This window comes from Notamacropus eugenii, chromosome 1 (genome assembly GCF_028372415.1).
Source record: "Notamacropus eugenii isolate mMacEug1 chromosome 1, mMacEug1.pri_v2, whole genome shotgun sequence".
Lineage (NCBI taxonomy): Eukaryota > Metazoa > Chordata > Mammalia > Diprotodontia > Macropodidae > Notamacropus > Notamacropus eugenii.
In genome coordinates this window covers 368,630,996-368,652,471 of record NC_092872.1, presented here as the reverse complement: position 1 = coordinate 368,652,471, position 21,476 = coordinate 368,630,996, and the positions used below count along the sequence as shown (strand labels likewise).

The following is a 21,476-nucleotide window of genomic DNA, read 5'->3' as shown; positions in this document are numbered from 1 at the left end:
TAAATACCCAAATACTCCCAAGAATACCAACTACACAAGAGAATCAAGAGGACATAGTCAGCTATCAGAACAAGCTCATTGCTTTTAGTTACACTATTTTTATTGTGTTGAAAGGCTAGAAAGCATGCTGTTGTGGGAGATGTAAAATACAGTAGATGATACAGAGCAGAGCAGAGAAGTTAAAGGGGCTCGTTTCTTCACAGCTAAGGGATACTCTCTATTGTTGTTCATCCTTTGTTCTCCAGGAGGACAAATTACCTCAAGAAGATGTCTTGAATTGCAAGTGAAGATAAGCTAGAAGAACATAGATGTCAGGTTTCAATTGATAAGTGTCCTTTTGAGCTCCAAAATAAAGTGTAAAAATCCATTTCAAAAACAAGGGAGGGTAGATGAGAAAGAGGCATGCACAGAATAGTTAAAGGCTCAATTAACTAATCCAATCAATATTTTACTGAATAGAATGTGCAGAAGGGAAAACTCATCAACTTAATTCTTCTATAAGACATGAAGAGAATTGAAAAACCGATGAATATATCAATCTTTGAAAACATTCTTTTTCAATGTTTAACTGAACTCAATGCTATTAGGAAATGGTGTGATTTCCTCAGGATCCTTCTGAGTAATTGGAGCAGAGAGATTGGGGATAATGGGCTTCAAGAACTTGAACTCATCTCTCCCTGAGTCACTGGTCAGACACACCTCATACTGGTAGCTCTGGGACAGGGTCCCAGTGCCACTGACATTCACCAAGTGTCCTGGAAAGGAGCCTCCAGTGGCAAAGTTTCCATGCTCTACAGCTTCCCTTTTTCTCCTCCATAAACGTACAGTGATGAAGAGTATGACAGAGATTAAGAAGAGAAAGGAGACTGAAGCGAGAGAAATGACCAAGGAGATTGTGAGGGAATCAGTCTGTGGCTCATCTTTGGGCTCATCTGGAAGCTTCACATATGGCTCAGAGAAGCCATCCACCAGAAACACGTTCAGCGTGGCTGCTGTAGACAAAGATGGTTGCCCATTGTCCTTCACTAGCACCAGGAGCCTCTGCTTCATGGCATCTTTGTCACTGATGGGCCTTGCTGTTCGCACTTCCCCATTATGAGCCCACACTGTGAAGAGACCTGGGTCTGTGGCCTTGAGCAGCTGGTAGGAAAGCCAGGAATTCTGCCCTGAGTCTCCATCCACAGCAACTACCTTGGTGACCAGATAACCTGGCTCTGCTGCCCTGGGTACCAGATCATTGCAGGGGACTGTACCATTTTGCAGAGGGTACAGCACGAAGGGAGAATTGTCATTCTCATCAAGTACCATAATCCGAACAACTACCTGACTGCTCAGGGCAGGAGAGCCACCATCAACTGCCCACACAGTGAACTGGAAAGTTTGGGTGACTTCATAATCCAAAGATCTCAAGACATAGAGATGACCATTGTCTGAGTTGATGGAAATGTAGGAGAAGAGAGGCAGGTCTCCAGGCTTTGAAGGCTGAAGTGAATAGGTGACTTTGGCATTTGTTCCTGAGTCCCTGTCACTGGCATTGACACTGCCAATATTAAGGGCGGGGCTGTTGTTTTCCCTGAGGTAAAGTGTGTAGGCCATCTGACCAAACACTGGAGGATTATCATTGATGTCAGAGATCATTACAGTGATGTTGTACTCGGTTTTGAGCCTGGGGGATCCTAAATCTGTGACGGTAATGGTGATGTTGTATTCCGGCCTTTTCTCTCTGTCTAGAGCTCCTTCTGTTAAGAGGGTGTAGAAGTTTTTGACAGAAGGTTTCAGGATGAAAGGGAGATGATCCTGGATGAAACAAAGCATCTTGCCATTATCCCCAGAGTCTGGATCTCGGATCTTGAAAATGGCAACCACAAAGTCAGGGGAATTCTCAGGAATGGGATTGGTTAATGACGACATGGTCAGTTCTGGAGGATTGTCATTCAGATCGGTCACCTGGACAAATACAGTACATTCCTCTGAAAGGCCCCCTCCATCCGTGGCTTGAATTCTCACTGTGTAATTCTGAATTGTCTCATAATCCAGATATGCCCCCAGACGAAGGTCCCCGGTGGTGGGATTGATTTGAAAAGTTTTGCGTATACTTTCTGATGAGTGGAAGAGTGTATATGTTATTTCTCCATTATTTCCTATGTCTAAATCTCTAGCAGAGACTATGACAACCAGGGACCCAATGGGGCTGTTCTCAGGGATCTGAACCTCATATTGAGGTTGAGAAAACACAGGGGCATTGTCATTGATGTCCATAACTAGGACCCGGACCAGGGCAGTGCCAGACCTGGGTGGAGATCCCCCATCTAATGCTGTGAGGATTAAAATTACCTCAGGCTTCTCCTCCCGATCCAGTGCTTTATCCAGGACAAGCTCCGGATATTTTGTGCCTTCCCTGCTCTCTCGGATTTTAATGTGGAAATGGGAGTTCGGATTGACTGTATAATTCTGGAGTCCGTTCCTCCCTACATCTAAATCCTGTGCAGTTTCTAGTAGAAACGAAGTCCCAGGTGTTGTGCTTTCTGATATTTTCAGAAGCATTTCAGTGTCCAGAAACATGGGTGAATGATCATTTATATCTTGCACTTGCAGCTCAAACTGGAGAAACTGCAAGGGATTCTCCAGTAAGATCTGAAAAGACAGCATACAGGGCTCGGTGGGGCCACATAGCTCCTCTCGGTCTAGTTTCTCTTTTAGGAGCAGATCACCAGTCTCCCGGTTGAGCTGCAAATACTCTTTATTGTTGTCCAAAACGATTCGCCCTGCCCTGGTTAAAAGCTCCCTCACCTCCAGCCCCCAGTCTTTTGCCACATTGGCTACAAAGGAACCACTCTCCATTTCCTCAACTACCGAGTACCTCCGGGGATCTGAACCTGCCTCTGACGCCCACAGAAAAACAAGGAGAAGAAGAACTTGCCTTTGTAGCCGAGTCGTCCCCGCTTCAGGCTCCATTGTTAGATCAGTGAGCTCTTCGGTTTTCAACACGCCTCCTTCGTCTCTGATTCCTTAAACTGTAACCTCCCGGCTATTCGGGTGACTACCACCGTCCCGGTGCTCGGTTTCTCCCCAGCTATAGCTAACAAAGGCTCTTCTCCTTTACTTGACTGTGACAGTCCGCTGTTCTCTGATTAATATAGTCCTCTGCATCAGTAAATCCGATCGAGTTTTTGTTTTTTTCTGCCTTCTTAGCCTACAGCGCCACCAGGTGTCCTAAAACTGCCTTTCTTGTTCTCAAAAATATAAAGATAGTAATGTGACATTAAGCTAGGATCTGACCCCAGAAAAAGGCGCTTCCCCAATATATGGTATGTGACATAAAATTCCTCTTTTTAATAGAGATTTTGTGCATTTGATAATTTGCTTCATTTTCCACTTATAAATGATCCTCGTTCTGGCTATTGACACTTTTTCAAACCGTTGAATGTTGCTATGGCAAATCATAAGACGCTTGTATATATTTTTATTTATTGTGGAGATATTTTTATTGATGCCTTTTGTTTTTAATATAACGGTCATTTCTGGATATACTCCTCTTGTCAGTGAACTTATATTTCAAACAAAGAAAAAAGTAAATCAAAATCAAACAGAAGGGCTGTGTGTGACATAGAATACAATTCTTTAAAATATCTTTTTTCTATTCTGGGCCTCACAAACACCAAGTAGAATGTGTTTTTCTACATAGACAAAACAGAACAAATAAAGGGAATTGCACATTCAGCCACACTGCATCAATTACAGTTTGCTTCTCCCTCCAAGCATACAAGAAATTCAACATATTATTTCTTAAATTTAATTTTTTAATGGACAAAATTTGATTTTGTCTTTTCCCAATCCCCACATACCACTGGGAGGAGTAAAGAATATCAAAACTATTGTAGCAAACATGCAAAGTATAGTCAAGGAAGCAAATTCTGTCATTGACAATGAGTGCATATGCACACATATAAAAGATACACATATCTATGTATGTATATTTTGCACCCCGAATCCATCAGAGAAGACAAATCTCTGTCAGGAATTGGGTAGCATACTTTGTCTTTCATCATAGATCCAATGGAATCATAGTTGATCATTGTATTTGTCAGTCTTAAGCCTTTTGAAGCTCATCATGTTATTTTCAAATCTGTCTTGTTGGCATGCTTCCTACTGACTTTCCTTCTGTTCATTTTTTTTTTAAAAAAAACCTCAATGACTTTTTATTTCTTAAATAATTAGTGACTATCATTAACTCTCTTTTCCTTCCCCATGCCCTCTCCCCAAATAAACAAAAGTTTTCCATCAAGAATGGATAGTCAAGCAATCTTCACGGTAGCCATGTCTAAAAATAGATATTTCGTTCTGAACCTTTTGTGAATCAACTCCCTGTCTCCTAGTAGGTGGTAATGTTTTGTCACAAGTATTATGAAATCAAGGTTGGTCCTTGCCTTTGCCACAGTATAAAGTCTTTCAAAGTTATTTTTCCTAACAATGTAATTGTTATTGTATAACTTGTTCTTCTCTGGGTTCTATTCACTTCATTCTAAATTAATTCAAACAAGTCTTTCCAGATTTTTAAATACTATCCTTTTTTGCTTTTCTTACAGCATAGTAACATTACATTCTATCAATGTAGCATAATTTTTCAATCACTTAAATGATGGCTATCCTCTTAGATTTCAGCCTTTTGTCTCTATAAATGAGTGTATGTGCATATAATACATATATGTATATACACACACATATATACATACAGATGAGTCCTTTTCCACTTTCTTTAATCTCTTTGTTGTATTATACCTGTGATGTAGGTGAGTCAAAAAACAAAGGCAATATTTCATATTCTATGTTCCCAAAATCTCCAAAGAAATTATAGAAGTTCATTTTGTCATGTCTTCTCTGGGGCCAAATTAGTTATTGAAATCATGAAATATTTGTCTTTGACTTAGTATTTTTCCTTTACATTATTACAGTTATTGTGTATATTCATAGGATCATAGATTTAGATTTGTAAGGAATCTTGTAGTCCATCTGGTCCAATCTCCTCGTTTTAAAAATGAGAGAAACCAAGGCTCCAAGAGGTTAAACGACTTGCACAGGGTGACAAAGTGAAATTTTCACAAGTTGTTTATACATTCCTCAATAATCAGTCACTATGTATGCCGAATCGGGGAGGGAAAGGGAAAGTAGGGGGGAGGGAAGGGGGGGAATCTAAGTTATATGGTAGTGATTGTAGAATACTGAAAAAAAATAAAACTAATAGATAAAAAAATCAGTCACAATATTTCCATGACAAACAACAAATGTGTTTTTATGAATGTTTTGCTATATGTCTTTAATTTCCTTGAGATATTTTTGAAAAGTGGTATCACTAGTTCAAGGAGAATGAACATTCTAATGATTTTTTTTCACACAGTTGCAAGTTGTTTTAAAGAATAGTAGGACCAATTCATGGTTTCATCAATTGCATATTAGGGTTCCTATCTTCCTGCAGTTCTTCAATACTGATCATTGACTTATCGTTTTTGCTACTTTTCCAAGTGTTAGGCTTGTATACATTTAAATCCTGTATCATCAAGGTAACATTCCATTTTAGAACCCCTTATTTGGTAGCTTTTCCTCATCTTCTCTCTTCATCAAGTAAAAAGTTGGTTGGCTGATGTTTATTTGGGCTTCCATAGGTGGGGGTAGAGGGAGACTCCAGAACTTTAATTGCAGTTCTGTAGGGAAGTCTTTATGTGGGAACTCCAAGCTAAAAAAATGAAGATTGGTAGCTCATTCGGAATTTATAGAATTAGAGTACTGTGTTGCTACATGGTTATGAGACAAGAAATACCAATGTCTCTAAAGAACAAAATATGAATATATCACACAGAGGCAAATGGAAAAGCAACACATGATGAGTGTGATCTCACTACACCTTGGAACCAACAAGGGATACTGAAGAAAAACAGAAGTAAAGAATGTCATCAAGGAATTAAGAGACAAGAAGATAGGCTGGACACATAACAAGAGGAAGAGATGAGAGATTGACAGCCAAAATGCTCCTATAGCATTGAGACAAGAAAGTGTGAAGACTTTCAGTATGTTGCATCTCCTGTGGCTAAATTTTGGGAGAACATGGACTAGAGTCACACAGAATGTGCATTCATGGATGGATTGAGATTCACATCATCGGAAGGAACTCCTGGATATAAGAAACCACAGATCCATTAGAGTGTTTGCGAGAGAATTTTCTGGGATGACTCACAAGATATATGATGTGCCCTTCATAATACAGCTTGTGGGTGCCAGTGGCAGGACTTGAAACTACATTTTAAATCTGGCTCTTTACCTTTTATTTTCATGTTGTGAACTTCTATAATAGGAGTGAAATCCTCCTTGTCTGAAAACCTTGTATATTGGATTTCTGAACCAAGATTTATATTTTTTTCTTCATAATTCAAACAATTTCTCTCAAACCGTGTAGCTATGCCTACCACAAAGTTGCCCAATCTCTATAAAACAATGGAGAGAAAAACCTTGATGCTGACTTAAGAAATGCTACTGAACCTATTGTTAGTCCTTTTCTGCTGCTCCCTGACATGCATACATCTTCTTGATCTCCACTTTCCCTTCCTCTTCTTTTCTCTTTTCTTCTTCACTTTCGTTTTCTGTCTCTTCCTGTTCTCCTTCCTCACTCCTTTTATTTTTGCATTCTTTTCCTTCTGTTTGTGCCTTTAATCTGATAATGTGAATTGATTTGCCGCCCTTACTCTCCCATTAAGACTTAAATGTATGGTGCCACCTTCAGTGAAAATTTGTGAGGCTGCACTTTTCTCAGTTGTTATGAAAGCAGAGTAGTAACAGGCAATCTTGCTGTACCCTTAAGCTTAATCTTAAAAAAAAAATATTGAAAATAAAGACAACAAGGAAATAGTCTTATTGATCTGGGGTTATCTTCTGGAATCACATTAAATTCATGTGCTTAAATTTACTATTGAGATCAGATTACAACATTCTGAAGGCAGTGTAAGTTCAAACAAATGTGACAGCAGTCAGGTATCCTGCAATTTTCAACTAGTCAGGTATTTAATCAAGACAGGGAATCACTGTCTGGAGTCTGAGAACTCCATATTATAAGTAAACATATAATTGCCCAAAGCACTATGATTTCATAGTAGTTGATGGCAGGTGCACCCTAGACCACCAAATACTGATACTGAGAAATATATACATATACATATAATCTATACACACACATACTATTAAAAAGCTGAAAACATTTCTAACAGAATTTTCTTAGAGTAGTCTCTGGCCTTCAACATATCGAACTAGCTTTTGGTTCACAAAGAAATAATTCTTTCAGGGAAAATCTCTTTCAACCTTGCTTGGAGAAATTCCTTCCTTCTTTGTGGTGTTTGTGAACACCCTTCCACTGCAGCGAATTTTGGGTTTTAGTGCAGAAGAGATAAATGATCTATTTTTGGGTGAATAGGGAGCAGAATTCATTTGCAGAAGCATGTAGTTGGGGAGAGTAACTTGATTTCTAAAGTCGCCGGAAGGGACTCCTAAATTACACAAATTACAATGGTACAAAAGAGGATGGGGAGTAGGTGGTGGTGGTGAGAATTAGGCTTGTTGCTGAGAATTTCCAGAATCCCCTGACCTCTGCCCCACCAGATTGACCCCCAGAATCCTGAATGTGTCGCAGGATTCTAAGCCCATACTTGTATTTAAAAAACAAAAGAAGAAAGCCTGGGAAATGATGGAGAAACACATATCACACTGTGGGAATGCATTAAAAATATACAAACACACCCAAACCACAACATTACAGTAAATGTTTTCAAAGTTAGGACACACATATGTCCAAGTGACTGTGCATTGCCTCAAAATAGAGAGAGACTGGTCTGCTATTATAATTTTAAGCTTTTGAGAATCTGAACTTCAACTTTTTATAAAAATGAATTATGAATTTTACTCATTAAATATTATTGGAATACACACTAATTTATGCATTATCCTTGAAGAGTTTTCCTTAATTTCATTTTAAGGTGATAAAAAAATCTACATATCACTGAGATGATATTCTTCTGGAATTTTTCCCCATTCCATTTTTTCCAGCAGTTTGGTTGACATGATAAAATAGTCGATTAAATCTTATTGATATAAAGTAAATTATCACTCGAAAGAAAAGGAGTGGGACAAATAAAGTGACATTGTAGAAAATTAGGATATTTAAAAATCACAGTAACATAAGGAATAGAAAGAAGGGATAAAATTTTAATATTTGAATAGTCATATCTCTGAGGATAGAGGCAATTTCAATCGAAAGTGCTGTCTATTCAACCCCAAAATATAAAACAGACTATAGTCTCAGATCCCGTTAATAACTGATGCTTAGTTGTCATTTAGACACTGAAAAACTCCAAACTCAAATTCTTTTTTGGATAGTTGGACATTTAATTTACATCCAGAATTTCCATAACAAATTACTTTCAGCCATATCATATTTTGCAAATACATTCCATAGGGACAACCAGTGACAAAATGAGCTATTAATTGTGGAAGGCCTTAACTTACATTATTACAGTAGAAAATACAAGAGCTTAAAAAACAAACATCAGATTGAAATTACTTAATCCATGGTTTAAAAAGCTCAGTGAAATATTATTCAGTAAATGTAGAAAACATAATGCATTTTCCACAGGAGCCCTTATATAATGTCTGATATAAAGGCACAGAGAAAATTAAGAGCCAGAAGGGTATGTGAAATACTTTATCCAAAATGTGCAGGTACTTAATGACATTGCTATCCTTGAGCAGGAGTCACAATATTAAATATTATATAATTCCAATTTTATATTATGTGCTGCTACTGAGAGTGCCAAACCTTCATTTTCAATGGAAATGTGAAAACATTTGAGTTTCATTTTGTTAAAACATCAATAACATAAACTGTTGTAAAAATATTGCATCCTTCTTTAGCAACAAGCAATAGATTAGTCCATAAAAGACACAACTTCACTGGGCCTCAGTTTCCTGATTTGTGAGATAAAAGAACTGCACTATATAATATCTAAAATCCCTTCCAAATCTAAATAAAATGACCAGAGACTACATGTATAAAAGTGCTAAATGTCTAGGAAACAAGTTTAATATGTTACTTTACTAAACTACTGATTATATAGAATAAAATGGAACACATAAAGTTAGCTATAGTACAATGCAATAAGAAAAAAATGAAAAAATTATGTAAAATTATCCTCATGGAATACATTGTTTAGATAAGGTGGGGACACTAATTGATGCCAAAGCTATTCCGAAAGGATGGATTTTCCTCTAAATCCTTTTCATACCCCTGAGCTTGTACACTGGGAATAATGGGCTTTAGGAATTTGAACTCATTGGTCCCTAAGCCACTAGTCAGGTACACCTCATATTGATATCTCTGATTCAGGGTCCCAGTTCCATTGACATCCACCAAGTGACCTGATGAAAGACCATTGGGTCTAAAGTAGCCACTGTTCAGAGTATCTCTTTTTTTTCTCCAAAGGCGTACTGAGATGAACAGGATTATGGAGGCCAGGAAGAGAAAAGATACAGAGGCCAGAGAAATGACTAAGTAAATGGTGAGAGAGTCAGTCTGGGCCTGTTCCTTAGGTGCTTCTGAGAGATGAACGTAGGGTTCAGAGAAGCCATCAACCAGCATCACATTCAGTGTGGCCGCTGTAGATAGAGGCGGTTGTCCATTATCCTTCACCAGTACCAGGAGCTTTTGCTTGATGGAGTCTCTGTCACTAATAGGTCTTGCTGTATGCACTTCTCCATTATGGGCCCAAATAGTGAAAAGTCCAGGGTCTGTGGCTTTAAGCAGTTGATAGGAAAGCCATGAATTCTGCCCTGAGTCCCCATCCACAGCCACCACCTTGGTCACCAGGTAACCTGGATCTGCAGATCGGGGAACCAGGTCATTGCAGGGCGCTGTACCATTCTGCAGTGGGTAAAGCACAAAGGGAGAGTTGTCATTCTCATCCTGGACCACAACACGAATGAGGGCGGTGCTGCTCAGGGCTGGGGAGCCTCCATCAGTTGCCCTCACAGTGAACTGGAAAGTTTGGATGGTTTCATAATCAAGAGATCTCAGGGCATAAAGATTTCCATTGTCTGAACTAATAGAAATGTAGGAGAAGAGAGGCAGGTTTTCATCCTCAAGAGGCAGCAGTGAATATGTGACCTTGGCATTGGTCCCTGTGTCCCTGTCGCTGGCACTGACACTGCCAATATGTATAGCAGGGCTGTTGTTCTCCCGGAGGTAGAGTGTATAGGTTGTCTGATTAAATATTGGTGGATTGTCATTGATATCGGAGATGGTCACTGTTATGTTATGCTCAGTTTTGAGTCTTGGAGACCCAAAATCTGTGACAGTAATGGTGATATTGTACTCTGCCCTATTCTCTCTGTCTAGTGTTTCCTCCGTTACGAGGATGTAGATATTTTCAAATTGCTGTTTCAAGACGAAAGGGAGATCTTCCTGCATGGAACAAGTCATCCTTCCGTTGTCTCCCGAGTCACGATCCCGGATGCTGAAAACAGCGACCACAGTCTCAGAGGAGTTCTCTGGAATATTGATGGTAAATGAAGACATTTTCAGTTCTGGGCGGTTGTCGTTTAGATCTGTCACATGGACCAAGACATTGCATTTTGTAGAAAGGCCTCCACCATCCATGGCCTCAATATATAGATCATATGTCTGAATTTCCTCGAAATCCACTGCTCTTTTCAGTCGGATGTCTCCTGAGATAGGGTCCACTCCAAACGTTTGACTGACTTTTGCGGTCGCTTGGAATAAGGCATAAGTTACATCTCCATAGATACCAGCATCTAAATCTCGAGCAGAGACAGTCACAACCAGGGAACCAACGGGGCTGTTCTCAGGAATCTGCACTTCATACCGAGGCTGAGCAAACACAGGTGTATTGTCATTGATGTCCACAACGGTGATCCGCACTTGGGCGGTCCCAGACCTCGCTGGAGACCCACCATCCACAGCCAGGAGGGTTAATGTGAGTTCCGGCTGCTCTTCACGATCCAGAGCTTTTTCCAACACCAGCTCCGGGTACTTCCTCCCATCAGTGTGAGTGCGAGTGCTAAGCAAGAAGAAGGAGTTAGGGCTGATTGTGTAGTTTTGGAGACCATTTTTTCCGACATCCATATCCTGGGCGATTGTCAGGGGAAATCTTGTCCCTAGTGTGGTACTTTCGGGTATTTTCAAAAATGTCTCCTTATCTACGAACGTGGGCGAATGGTCATTTATATCTTCGACTTGGAGCTCAGCCCGGAAGAACTGCAAAGGGTTTTCCAGTAAGATCTGGAAAGGCATCACGCAGGGCTCGGCGGGGCCACACAGTTCTTCCCGGTCCAACTTCTCTTTTATAAGAAGGTCTCCTGTCTCACTATTGAGCTGTAAATACTGCTTATTGTCCTCAGGGAGTACACGGGCCCCCCGGACTGACAACTCCCCCACTCCCACCCCAAGGGTCTTTACCACATTGGCCACAAAGGAGCCGCTCTCCATTTCCTCTGCCACCGAAAATCTCCCCGACTCCGAACGCGCCTCAGACAAGAGAAAAGCTATAATAAGAAATATCACTTGCCTGTTCCGCTGAGTTTTCTCGGGCGCAGTCTCCATCGTTTAGCTGGATGCACAATGCGTAATCCTTTCCGCAAAAGAAACCCCTGATACAATCAATCTCGTTTCTTGGAAGGAACTCTAAAGTCCTTATTTGTAATTTAGGATAGTCCTTATGGAAACCTCTCGGTTCTGTCTAAGCGGTGCAGCCTTCTCTTCCGGACCTATGCTTTGTCTTTGTTACGTTTAGGTAACAATCTCCTTCAGCCAATGTTTAGTCTGCAGGATTTGCAGTTCTTTTAATCGCCTTCTTATTCTGCAGCGCCACCATGCGTCTTTATTGATAAATTACACTCTGTAAAGTCCGACTCGCGACCAAAAATCTTTTTAGATTAAAACTCTTCAACTTAGTATAAAATTTATAGACTTAGATTTCTAGAATCAGTTTTCTCTTAGAGCTCAAGAATAGGAACAAAAATTGTTAGAGCAGCGGAAAACAACAAAGAGCGTATTTGAATAATTATCATTAAGCAGTCGTTAAAAATTAATCAACTTGTTTTGGGGGAGGGGTTCCAATTTTTCTTCAACATCTTACCTCAGCGTTTATTTTTTTCTTATGGCTCATTAGGGCTTCCTGATGGCATCCGAAACAAAAATTTCTTAAAAGGACAGACAAGAACAAGGAAGTATAGATAAAGGAGGGAACAGGGAGAGGAAGTGACATTTCCAGAATTGATTGTGATGTAAAAATAAAATACGCCAACAAAATGTATTTCAAAAAATACAAACGTGGAATTCTTAAAACATGATCTATGAAAGGATTTCTAAAAAATCAACAATACTTGTTCAGGCTTTTAAAAAATCTCATTAAGTAAATTCTTACTGCAATGCTACAGAGAGAAAATAGTAGTATGATAGTACATAGAACACTAAATTTTCAATGCTAAAATTTGCCAAATCTTTACTAACAAAGAAAGAAGCACAAACTTCTAGAATTTTAGAATTATAGTGGCTTTATAAAGCATATGATTTAACCTCTTGTTTTTACAGATGATGGAAATAAGGCCAGGACTTGCTGAATAAGATATCAGGCTACTATAATAATAATAATTTTAGATCGAAGAGATATTTGTATTACCAAGAGAACTCAGTGAATTCAGGTCAGTCAAGCCTCATTTTTAAGGATATCAACCTTTGCTCTCTATTTTATTTTTCTATAGTATGTTTCATAACAGTTGCCCCTCTTACAACAAAGCTATCTACATTTTTTAAAAATCCCTTTAATTTTTGAGATTGAAGTAATAAAATTATGATGCCCCTTTTCAAGGAGTTCACTTTTGAGAATAATGTACCATTTTCAGAGAAATTTAGAAAGACAATGCAGCATAGTGGAAGGAGTTGAGGATTTACCCTGAAAAAGCTGAATTAAAATCCTGTCTTTGACACTTATTACTTGTGTGGCTGTGAGCAAGTAATTTAAGCTTTTTGAGCTTCAGAAAACTCTTTAAGGATATGAGGAAAAGACATTTTAAAAAGTCTGCACCACTGAGGGAATTTCCACACCCACAAACTCAAAAGTTCTTAACTTATTAGGATAATTTCTCAGAGATGAAAATCAAAATCATGGAATTAACTTATGATATAATGCAAAGATATGACTTTTGAGAACAATCTCCTTCAGCCAAGACCAACACAAATGTCTCTAGACAAAGGTGAGGAAAATTAAAAAACTGACCATCTGAAGGATGTATTCCAACAAATAATAGCTATTGCTTATTGATGCACAGGGGAGAAAAATTCCTAGCATCTACATGATGTTAAAATATATAGTTAAGTAAAATGTTATTCAGAACCAAAATTTTTATTTGTTTAAGCAAAATCAACTACTTTAACTTAGTTTTATCCTTTCATTGAGTGGAAATTAGCCCAACTAATCTCCAGTTTTCATTGTTCATTCAGATTTACTTCTTGTTTTTTCCTCAGTTCTTCATTTCACTTCACTAAAGGTGATAAAATCTGAAGTCAAAAAAGTAATCTGCTTGCAGTTTTACATTTGAATTATCAAGAGAAAGTGGAAAAATTAAACAATATTGGTTTAAAAAAAGTGATATTTATGCCTTTTTCAGGTTCATAGAAGTCATTAAAAGTAGTGCTTGAGAAAGCAGGAATAATTTTGGGAAGACAAAATATGTTGTTTGTCTATATTGGACCTGAAATTCTACCAGATATTATTTTTATTTCTATGCCTATGTAATCAGGCCTTTTGTAATTTGAGTGGGAAAACTTTTTAAAAAATCAGTCATGAAGATGATTGAAATAAACTAGATGCAGATTAAAACACAACACATTCCAAGCACAATTCAGCACTGAACAACTTCAAAGCAGTTTTTGAGTTTGGGGAACATGAAGAACAGCAAAATAAAATATTCTCAACATATGTTCTATCTGCATTGATTAACAAATGCCTCAGTAGATCTAAAAAGAAGCCATTTAGAATGCATCAAGATGAGATGAACTGAACAAGGCAATAGATATACTGACATGAAGGTAAAAAGTGAAAGAATACAGGTAAAACATAAGGAGAGAAAAATGGAAGCTGAGTTTTTACCTCCACTCATCTTATCCTCGCTAGATAATAAAAAAAATCAAAACAATTTTCTTCTTAATAACCCAGCATTTTATGCATTGATTTTCTGAGTTTTTAACTTCTCTTAATGTAACTTATATGTGAATGTAAACTAAGGAAGTGAAGTTAATGGTTGAGATATTATTTTCAGATAATTTGAGACAAAAGTTCTTTTCACTCAGATAATTGGATATTTTTGAGAACAACCTTTTTATTTAAGTATTCCCTGCGTCTTGAAAACATAAAAAATAACCTTGACATAATTAAACACAACTGCTATTCATGATATGTGAGCAAAATAACTGAAGGAAAAAGTGGTCATTGAATGTTTATAGCAAATGAATAATGATAAAGGGTAACAAATATGATCTCCCTTTGAAGAATACATATTATGAAGAAATGACTATATATTTGTCTTGAAATTGTATTGTGTTGTCTAAAAAGTAATTTCACAAAATATGTGAATTCACATGAAAAACAGTTTGTGTCCGAGTTTTACCTGTGAAACTACTAAAAATAAATTGTATTTTACTTTCAAATTATTGGTTAATTAGAAGAGTTGAATAATATAGTACTTGGTTTACAGGAAAATTAATCATTCATGCTGGGGGTATTCTGACCATTTATGTCTACATGTCTACCATTACGTCTACCATTTATGTGACTATAAACTTTCGTTTTAAAATAGTTGCCAGTTTTAGCTGACAGTCAATTTCTCCTTCAATAAGATGTTCAGATGTACTGCTTAATTACATAAGAGTGGATTTTCATATGGCTTATTGTGAGTGCTGATTTCAGTTAATATATCTTTAATTTGGTGCCTCTTGTGATTGGTTGGAGAGAAACCACTCCAACAGATAAGTGCATACAATTATTGTGAAGCCCCAGTGACCAGATTTAGTTAACTTGGAAGACCTATGGAACTTATATAATCATTCTACCAATTTTCATGTTATTAATGTAATTTTAAATTATTTGAATTCAAGTGATAAAATAGTAAAACTAATTGCAACAGTGTTTCTGAGTGATTGAAAAGTTTTTCTTTTTTAAACCAAATACTAATTCAGGGTTACTTCTTAAAAATTCTTGCTCTAAACTTTGCTATTCTTTCCAACAAGCTATACTAATACTGCTGTTTACTTTCCTTAGGACTTACATTAATATTTCAGGTAAAATTATAATTGATGAAAGTTATATGCTATTCTATGACCTCAATTAACTTTTTTTGTGAGAAAACTATTTCCCCTTATCCATTGCACAGTCATCATCATGACATGCAATTGTTGGCAATGACCAAGGCAATTGTTTTGTTGTTAAAATGCTCACAAGGGAGCAAAGATCCTCAAAAATAGGCTATCTGTATAGACACTGGTGAGTTTTCATTGGAGATGAGCACTGACATGCTAAGTTTCAAGCCTAGGAGCCTCCCAAACTGTTATAGTAATAATGATATTTTATTCAGCCACTACTCTACTGCCCATGTTATGAGAGTGTAGATATTCCTGAATTCTCATTTCAGGGTAAAAGGGAGATTTCTTCGATAGAATAAATGATCCTCTCATTGTCCCTTGAATTTAGATCATGTAGGTAAAATGCACTGACTACAGTCTCAGTAAAGTTCTCCAAAGTGAGGCTTGTCAATGATGATACAGTCTTTTCTGTGAAGTTGTGTTAAAATTAAAACCATACATTTTCTTGAAAAAGGCCCCGAGGCCTATGTCCTCAATAAATATGCCATGTATCTGAACTGCCTTGAAACCCATTTATTTTTTCAGTCAGATCTCTTCAAAGATAGGGTTTTTCTTCAAATGTTTTGATTAAGTTCATTCCAAGCTTGGAACATAGCTGCATCTCTTCAGATGGCTGAGTCTAACTGTATAATCAAGAGAGTCACAAGGAAAGAGCCAGTGGAACCATTCTGAGGTATTCACATTCCATGTTATGATTGAGAAAACATGGGGGCCTTTTCAATGACATCCCCAGCCTCAATCATAGTTGGAGAACTCCTCATACCTAAGTAGAGATGCACCATCTATGGTTCTAAGAGTTAAATTCCTATTTAGGGTGTTCCTTCTGAAACAGTGCCTTATCCAACAACTATCTCACGAACTTTCTGCTCACATAACTCAGGCTTCCCTATATTCTTTCCCACAATGGTTTGTCTTCAGCCTTCAATGAAAAAAATTCATCAGTTAAAACGAACTTTTTCTAATATCTGAATTTTCAGTGTTTATATTGTTGTCTTGCCTATAACAAGCATTTGTTCTTCATAGCATTCGTTAGCAGTAATTCCCCAACCCCATCTCCCAGTGTTCTCACTATTCTTCCAACTTCAAGAAGTCTATAGTAAGCTGTTAAGAAATTAATAACAACCTCTCCAGAGGCTAGGTCCCTTTGAATGTCTGTTTTTTTCCTCAGAATTGGGATTTTTTTTCTGAAATAGTGGGTCAGTTTGTATGTTGTTTTAAAATATTCGACCACATTTTCATTTACAGTTCAATGTGATTGATTCTTTCTCATTGTGAATTTACATGATCCTTGAAATGTTTGACTTGTCAACATCAACAGACACTGTAATACCTCTAAGTTATTGAAGTGTGTTTTTTAAGAGTTGCAACTTTTGTTCATCCTTGGAGCAATAGCCATTCTTAAAAACGATAGCATTTAGAACACAAAGTCAATAATGAAATACTCATGTATGCCATGAAATTCAGTATTCAGCTTCAGAAAGCTAAAATTCAGGTAAATCCAGTCTGATCGAGGTCAGGCATTCCGAGTTAGCTTACAGTAAAAGCACAAACATATAACCATTACTGTTATAGAATGAAACTCCATGAAAACTATTGGTCATCTCAATAAGTTTGCATACTACCGTAGCTCATATAATCCAACTTGTTTTTTATTAGAGGTGGTGAAACTAAGACCAGATATATAATTTTATACAATTAATATCAAGTGAAGCACTCATTTGAAATATCTATGTATCTTCATTAACACAAGCCAATAAAAGCTCTTATTTTCTCTACCTTTGCTATTCTACAACCAGTTTTAGTTTCATAAAAGATATTCCTCTTACAAGGCCATTTAATTTTTAATTTTTCTTGCAATTTCTGAAAACAAAATTTAAAAAACCACAGGGAGCTCGTTTTTGAGAACAACAAATCATTCATGAGAAATATTTCAACAGATATAGCACTCTGGGTAGAATGCTGGACATAGAATCAGGAAGAACTAGGTTTAATTCCTGCATTTGAGGCTGACTACCTTTGTGACCACGAGCAAATCTCTTCACTTTATTGAGCCTAGGAGACTATCATTTATATAGACTGTGTTCTTGGAGTTCCCAAACCTAGTAAATCCCAAGCCGTTCATTTACTGACACCATTTTCAAAAGAAAGTACCAAAATAATGGAATTAATCTATTATTTAAAGCAGGCAACTCACTTCTGACACTGATTAACATATTAAAGAAGTAAACATCTGCATAGGTACTAGCCTCATAAATCCAAATCTGTGAAGCAAAAGGCAAACATAGAAATATATTTAAAAGAATATAGAAGGTCTGGAATTGATCAACAACAGAAAAATCTAATTTTAAAAATATGAGAGGGAAGATAATTCAACTTTTCACTTTATTACTTGAAGGTTGAATATAATTAAAATATCAACATTGGCAAGCAGACAATATTGAATGTAAGAATGCTACATCTCCAACTTGTTAGCTACCTAAAATTTCTCTTTAAGGAAAACCCCTAGTAAAAAATTTTCCTGTCTATTAATAAGCTCTATGATATGGATCCAGTACTGACTATCAGGAAGCAAATTACTGACCACACAGGCAAAGATTACAGATCCAAGAAATCTCAGTATCTAACTAGCTAGTCACAGAAATGCCAGAGAAATGCCAAAAATTTACACAATTTACATCCCAAATACAAGATGAAGAATTCCTACATTTAACCAAGCATATGGGAATTTTGGAAGACTTGATTTGCCTCTGAATCTCTGCCAGAGACTGGCGGAGGGACACTGTGGATAATTGGCTTCAGAAACTTGAAATCAGTGTTCCCAGAGCCAGTGGTCAAACACAACTCATACCGGTAACTTTGGGATAGGGTGCCAGTGCCATTGACATCCACCAAGTGACCTGAAAATTGGCATTTAGGTCCTAAGTGATCAGTTTCTGACGCCTTTCTTTTTCTCCACAGCCTTATGGAAATGAACAGAATGACAGAGACCAGGAACAGAAAGGAGACAGAAATCAAAGAAATGATTAAGTAGGTTGTAAGGGAATCACTCTGTGGCTCATCTTTGGGTTCATCTGGAAGTTTCACAAAAGGTTCAGAGAATCCATCCACTAAGAGTACATTCAGCGTGGTCATTGTGGACAGAGATGGCTCTCCATTGTCCTTCACCAGCACCAAGAGCTTCTGCTTGATGGCATCTCTGTCACTGATTGGCCTTGCTGTGCGCACTTCCCCATTATGTGCCCACACGGTGAAAAGCCCTGGGTCCGTGGCTTTTAGAAGTTGGTAGGAAAGCCAGGAATTCTGTCCAGAATCCTGATCCACAGCAACAACTTTGGTGACCAAATAACCTGGTTCTGCTGCTCTGGGCACCAAGTCCTTGCAAGGACTCGTGTCATTCTGCAGTGGGTACAGCACGAAGGGAGAATTATCATTCTCGTCCTGAACCACAATCCGAACCAGAGCCTGGCTGCTCAGGGCAGGGAAACCTCCATCAGTCGCCTTCACAGTGAACTGGAAAGTTTGTATAGCTTCATAATCCAGAGATGTCAAGGCATAGAGATGTCCGTTGTCTGAGTCGATGGAAATGTAGGAAAAGAGAGGCAGATCTCCAGTTTCTGGAGGTTGCAAGGCATAAGTAATTTTGGCGTTAGTCCCTGAATCACTGTCACTGGCACTGATGCTGCCGATGTGGAGAGCTGGGCTGTTATTCTCCCGGAGGTAGAGGGTGTACACCATCTGAATAAATACAGGCTGGTTGTCATTGATGTCAGAAATTAACACTGTGATGTTGTGCTCCGTTTTCAGTCTTGGGAACCCCAAATCCGTGACAGTAATGGTGATGTTGTATTCGTCCTTGCTCTCCCTGTCTAGAACTCCCTCGGTTATTATGGAATAGAAGTTCTCCAAGTGAGGTTTCAAAGAGAAAGGAAGATCCTCTTGAATGGAGCAAATCATCCTTCCATTTTCCCCGGAGTCACGGTCTCTGATGCTGAAAACAGCGACCACACTGTCAGGAATGTTCTCTGAAATAGGGCTGGTTAGTGACAACATAGTCAGTTCTGGGAAATTGTCGTTCAGATCCATCACTTGGACCAAAACAGTGCATTTTCCTGAAAGGGCCCCAAAGTCTGTGGCTTCAATAACGACCTCATATTTCTGAATTGCCTCAAAATCCACTTGCTTTTTCAGTAGAATCTCTCCTGAGATGGGATCGACTCCAAATGTTTGACTGACTTCATCCGAAGCTTGGAATAAGGCATACGTGACATCCCCATTGATTCCGGCGTCTAAATCTTGAGCAGAGACAGTCAATATTAGCGAACCAATGGGGCTGTTCTCTGGAATCTGCACTTGATACTTCGGCTGAACAAACACAGGCGCATTGTCGTTAACGTCCACAACGGTGATCCGAACTTGAGCTGTCCCAGAGTTCGAGGGGGATCCGCCATCCGCGGCCGTGAGGATTAATGTGAACTCTGGTTGCTCCTCACGATCCAGAGCTTTATCCAACACCAACTCTGGGATTTTTCTGCCATCACTGCGGATGTGAGTGTGAAGGAGGAAATGTGAGTTGTGACTGATGGTGTAGTTCTGAAGGCCGTTAATGCCAACATCCAAGTCTTGAGCGATCTTTAAAGGGAAAGCAGTCCCTGGCGAAGTGCTTTCTGATATTCTCAGGAATATATAGGGATCGGAGAAAGTGGGTGAATGGTCATTTATATCTCTCACCCGCAGTTCAGCCCGGAAGAACTGCAAAGGGTTTTCCAGTAAGATCTGGAAAGGCAGTACACAGGGCTCGGTAAGGCCGCACAGCTCCTCCCGGTCCAGTTTCTCCTTTAAAAATAAATCCCCTGTCTTCTGATCCAGTTGCAAAAACTGTTTGTTATGGTTAGAGGCTACCCGGGAACCCCGCACAGGCAACTCGCCTACTTCCAGACCCAGAGCTTTCACTACATTAGCCACAAAAGAGCCGCTCTCCATCTCCTCTACCACAGAAAACTGCCCCAGTTCTGAACCCGCCTCAGACAAGAGGAAAGCTACAATAAAGAACATCACTTGCCTGTTCCATTGCCCTTTTCCTGGAGTCGTCTCCATTGCTGTATCCGGGTGAAGAATGCTTATTATATTTCTGATAAAAATCAATTCCTTTGTCTTGTCTGAAGCAATTCTGAACTAATTATTTCTGTTTTCCGATCATCCTTACTGGTACTTCCCTAAATCTAAGGAACGACTGACAAAGTCTCCTCTTTCTGACTGCTTTCAGATTCTGTTTTCTAGGGATAATGGAGTCTGCGGTAGCTGCGGTCCTTTCATTTGCCTTCTTAGCCTGCATCGCCACCATGCGTCCTCACTCGTAAATTCCACCCTTTAAAATTCTTTTCATATCTTTTGGTTAAATTAGTATCGCATTTGGAGAAAAAAATAAATCCCAAGTTTAGGAAAATGTAGAAACTACAGAATCACAAAATGTTAGAATTTGAAGGTATATTTAAGATCATCTTGTGATTGTAGTCCGATCATTTCCTTTTACATATAATGACTTGAAGGGCAGAGTAAGAAGGAAAAAAGGCTTTCCTAAGGACATAAAAGACTGATATAAAAATAACATTAAGGCAAAAAATACCTGAAGTTGAAATACAAATAGAATTCAATTAATCAAACCTACTTCATACTCCTATTTATAAAGATCACTGCTCACTTTATTCTCCATGGCATTTTGCTGTTATTAATAGGCCTTCCTTCTATAAAAGATGGTCATCTTAAAAGGACATCACAAAACAACTTCCCTCTAAATTCTCCATGAAAAGTACTAAAATACAGGGTTTAATTCAGGGATAAGGTAGAAAATCGAAAGCTCACTTTCAAAAACAATATACCCATCCAGTAAAGGAGCCTGCAATGTACATAAATTGGGGGAAGTGAAGTACTGAGTATATATAGGGAGAGTTCCATGAGTGTTTATAACTATTGATTATGTAGGCAAAGGAATAGAAATCCAGTAGAAAGA

General features: G+C 38.3%; 3 protein-coding genes across 3 annotated transcripts; all 3 read right to left on the bottom strand.

Annotated features, from left to right (window-relative positions):
* Nucleotides 1-82: 82 nt before the first annotated feature.
* LOC140518420 (protocadherin beta-2-like) lies at nucleotides 83-8,307 on the bottom strand. Its single transcript, XM_072630586.1, has one exon. The coding sequence runs from the start codon at nucleotides 2,953-2,955 to the stop codon at nucleotides 565-567; it is 2,391 nt and encodes a 796-aa protein (XP_072486687.1). The 5' UTR covers nucleotides 2,956-8,307; the 3' UTR covers nucleotides 83-564.
* Nucleotides 8,308-8,400: 93 nt separating this feature from the next.
* Nucleotides 8,401-12,086, bottom strand: LOC140518419 (protocadherin beta-17-like). The gene has a single exon (XM_072630585.1). It carries the CDS (start codon nucleotides 11,651-11,653, stop codon nucleotides 9,263-9,265), a length of 2,391 nt encoding a protein of 796 aa, XP_072486686.1. The 5' UTR covers nucleotides 11,654-12,086; the 3' UTR covers nucleotides 8,401-9,262.
* A 109-nt stretch (nucleotides 12,087-12,195) lies between these two features.
* On the bottom strand, nucleotides 12,196-21,454 carry LOC140518423 (protocadherin beta-16-like). The gene has a single exon (XM_072630589.1). It carries the CDS (start codon nucleotides 20,561-20,563, stop codon nucleotides 18,176-18,178), a length of 2,388 nt encoding a protein of 795 aa, XP_072486690.1. The 5' UTR covers nucleotides 20,564-21,454; the 3' UTR covers nucleotides 12,196-18,175.
* Nucleotides 21,455-21,476: the final 22 nt, after the last annotated feature.

Coding starts and splice junctions, on each gene's coding strand:
- LOC140518423 (XM_072630589.1), bottom strand. CDS start 20,563: ATGGAGACGACTCCAGGAAAAGGGCAATGGAACAGGCAAGTGATGTTC.
- LOC140518419 (XM_072630585.1), bottom strand. CDS start 11,653: ATGGAGACTGCGCCCGAGAAAACTCAGCGGAACAGGCAAGTGATATTT.
- LOC140518420 (XM_072630586.1), bottom strand. CDS start 2,955: ATGGAGCCTGAAGCGGGGACGACTCGGCTACAAAGGCAAGTTCTTCTT.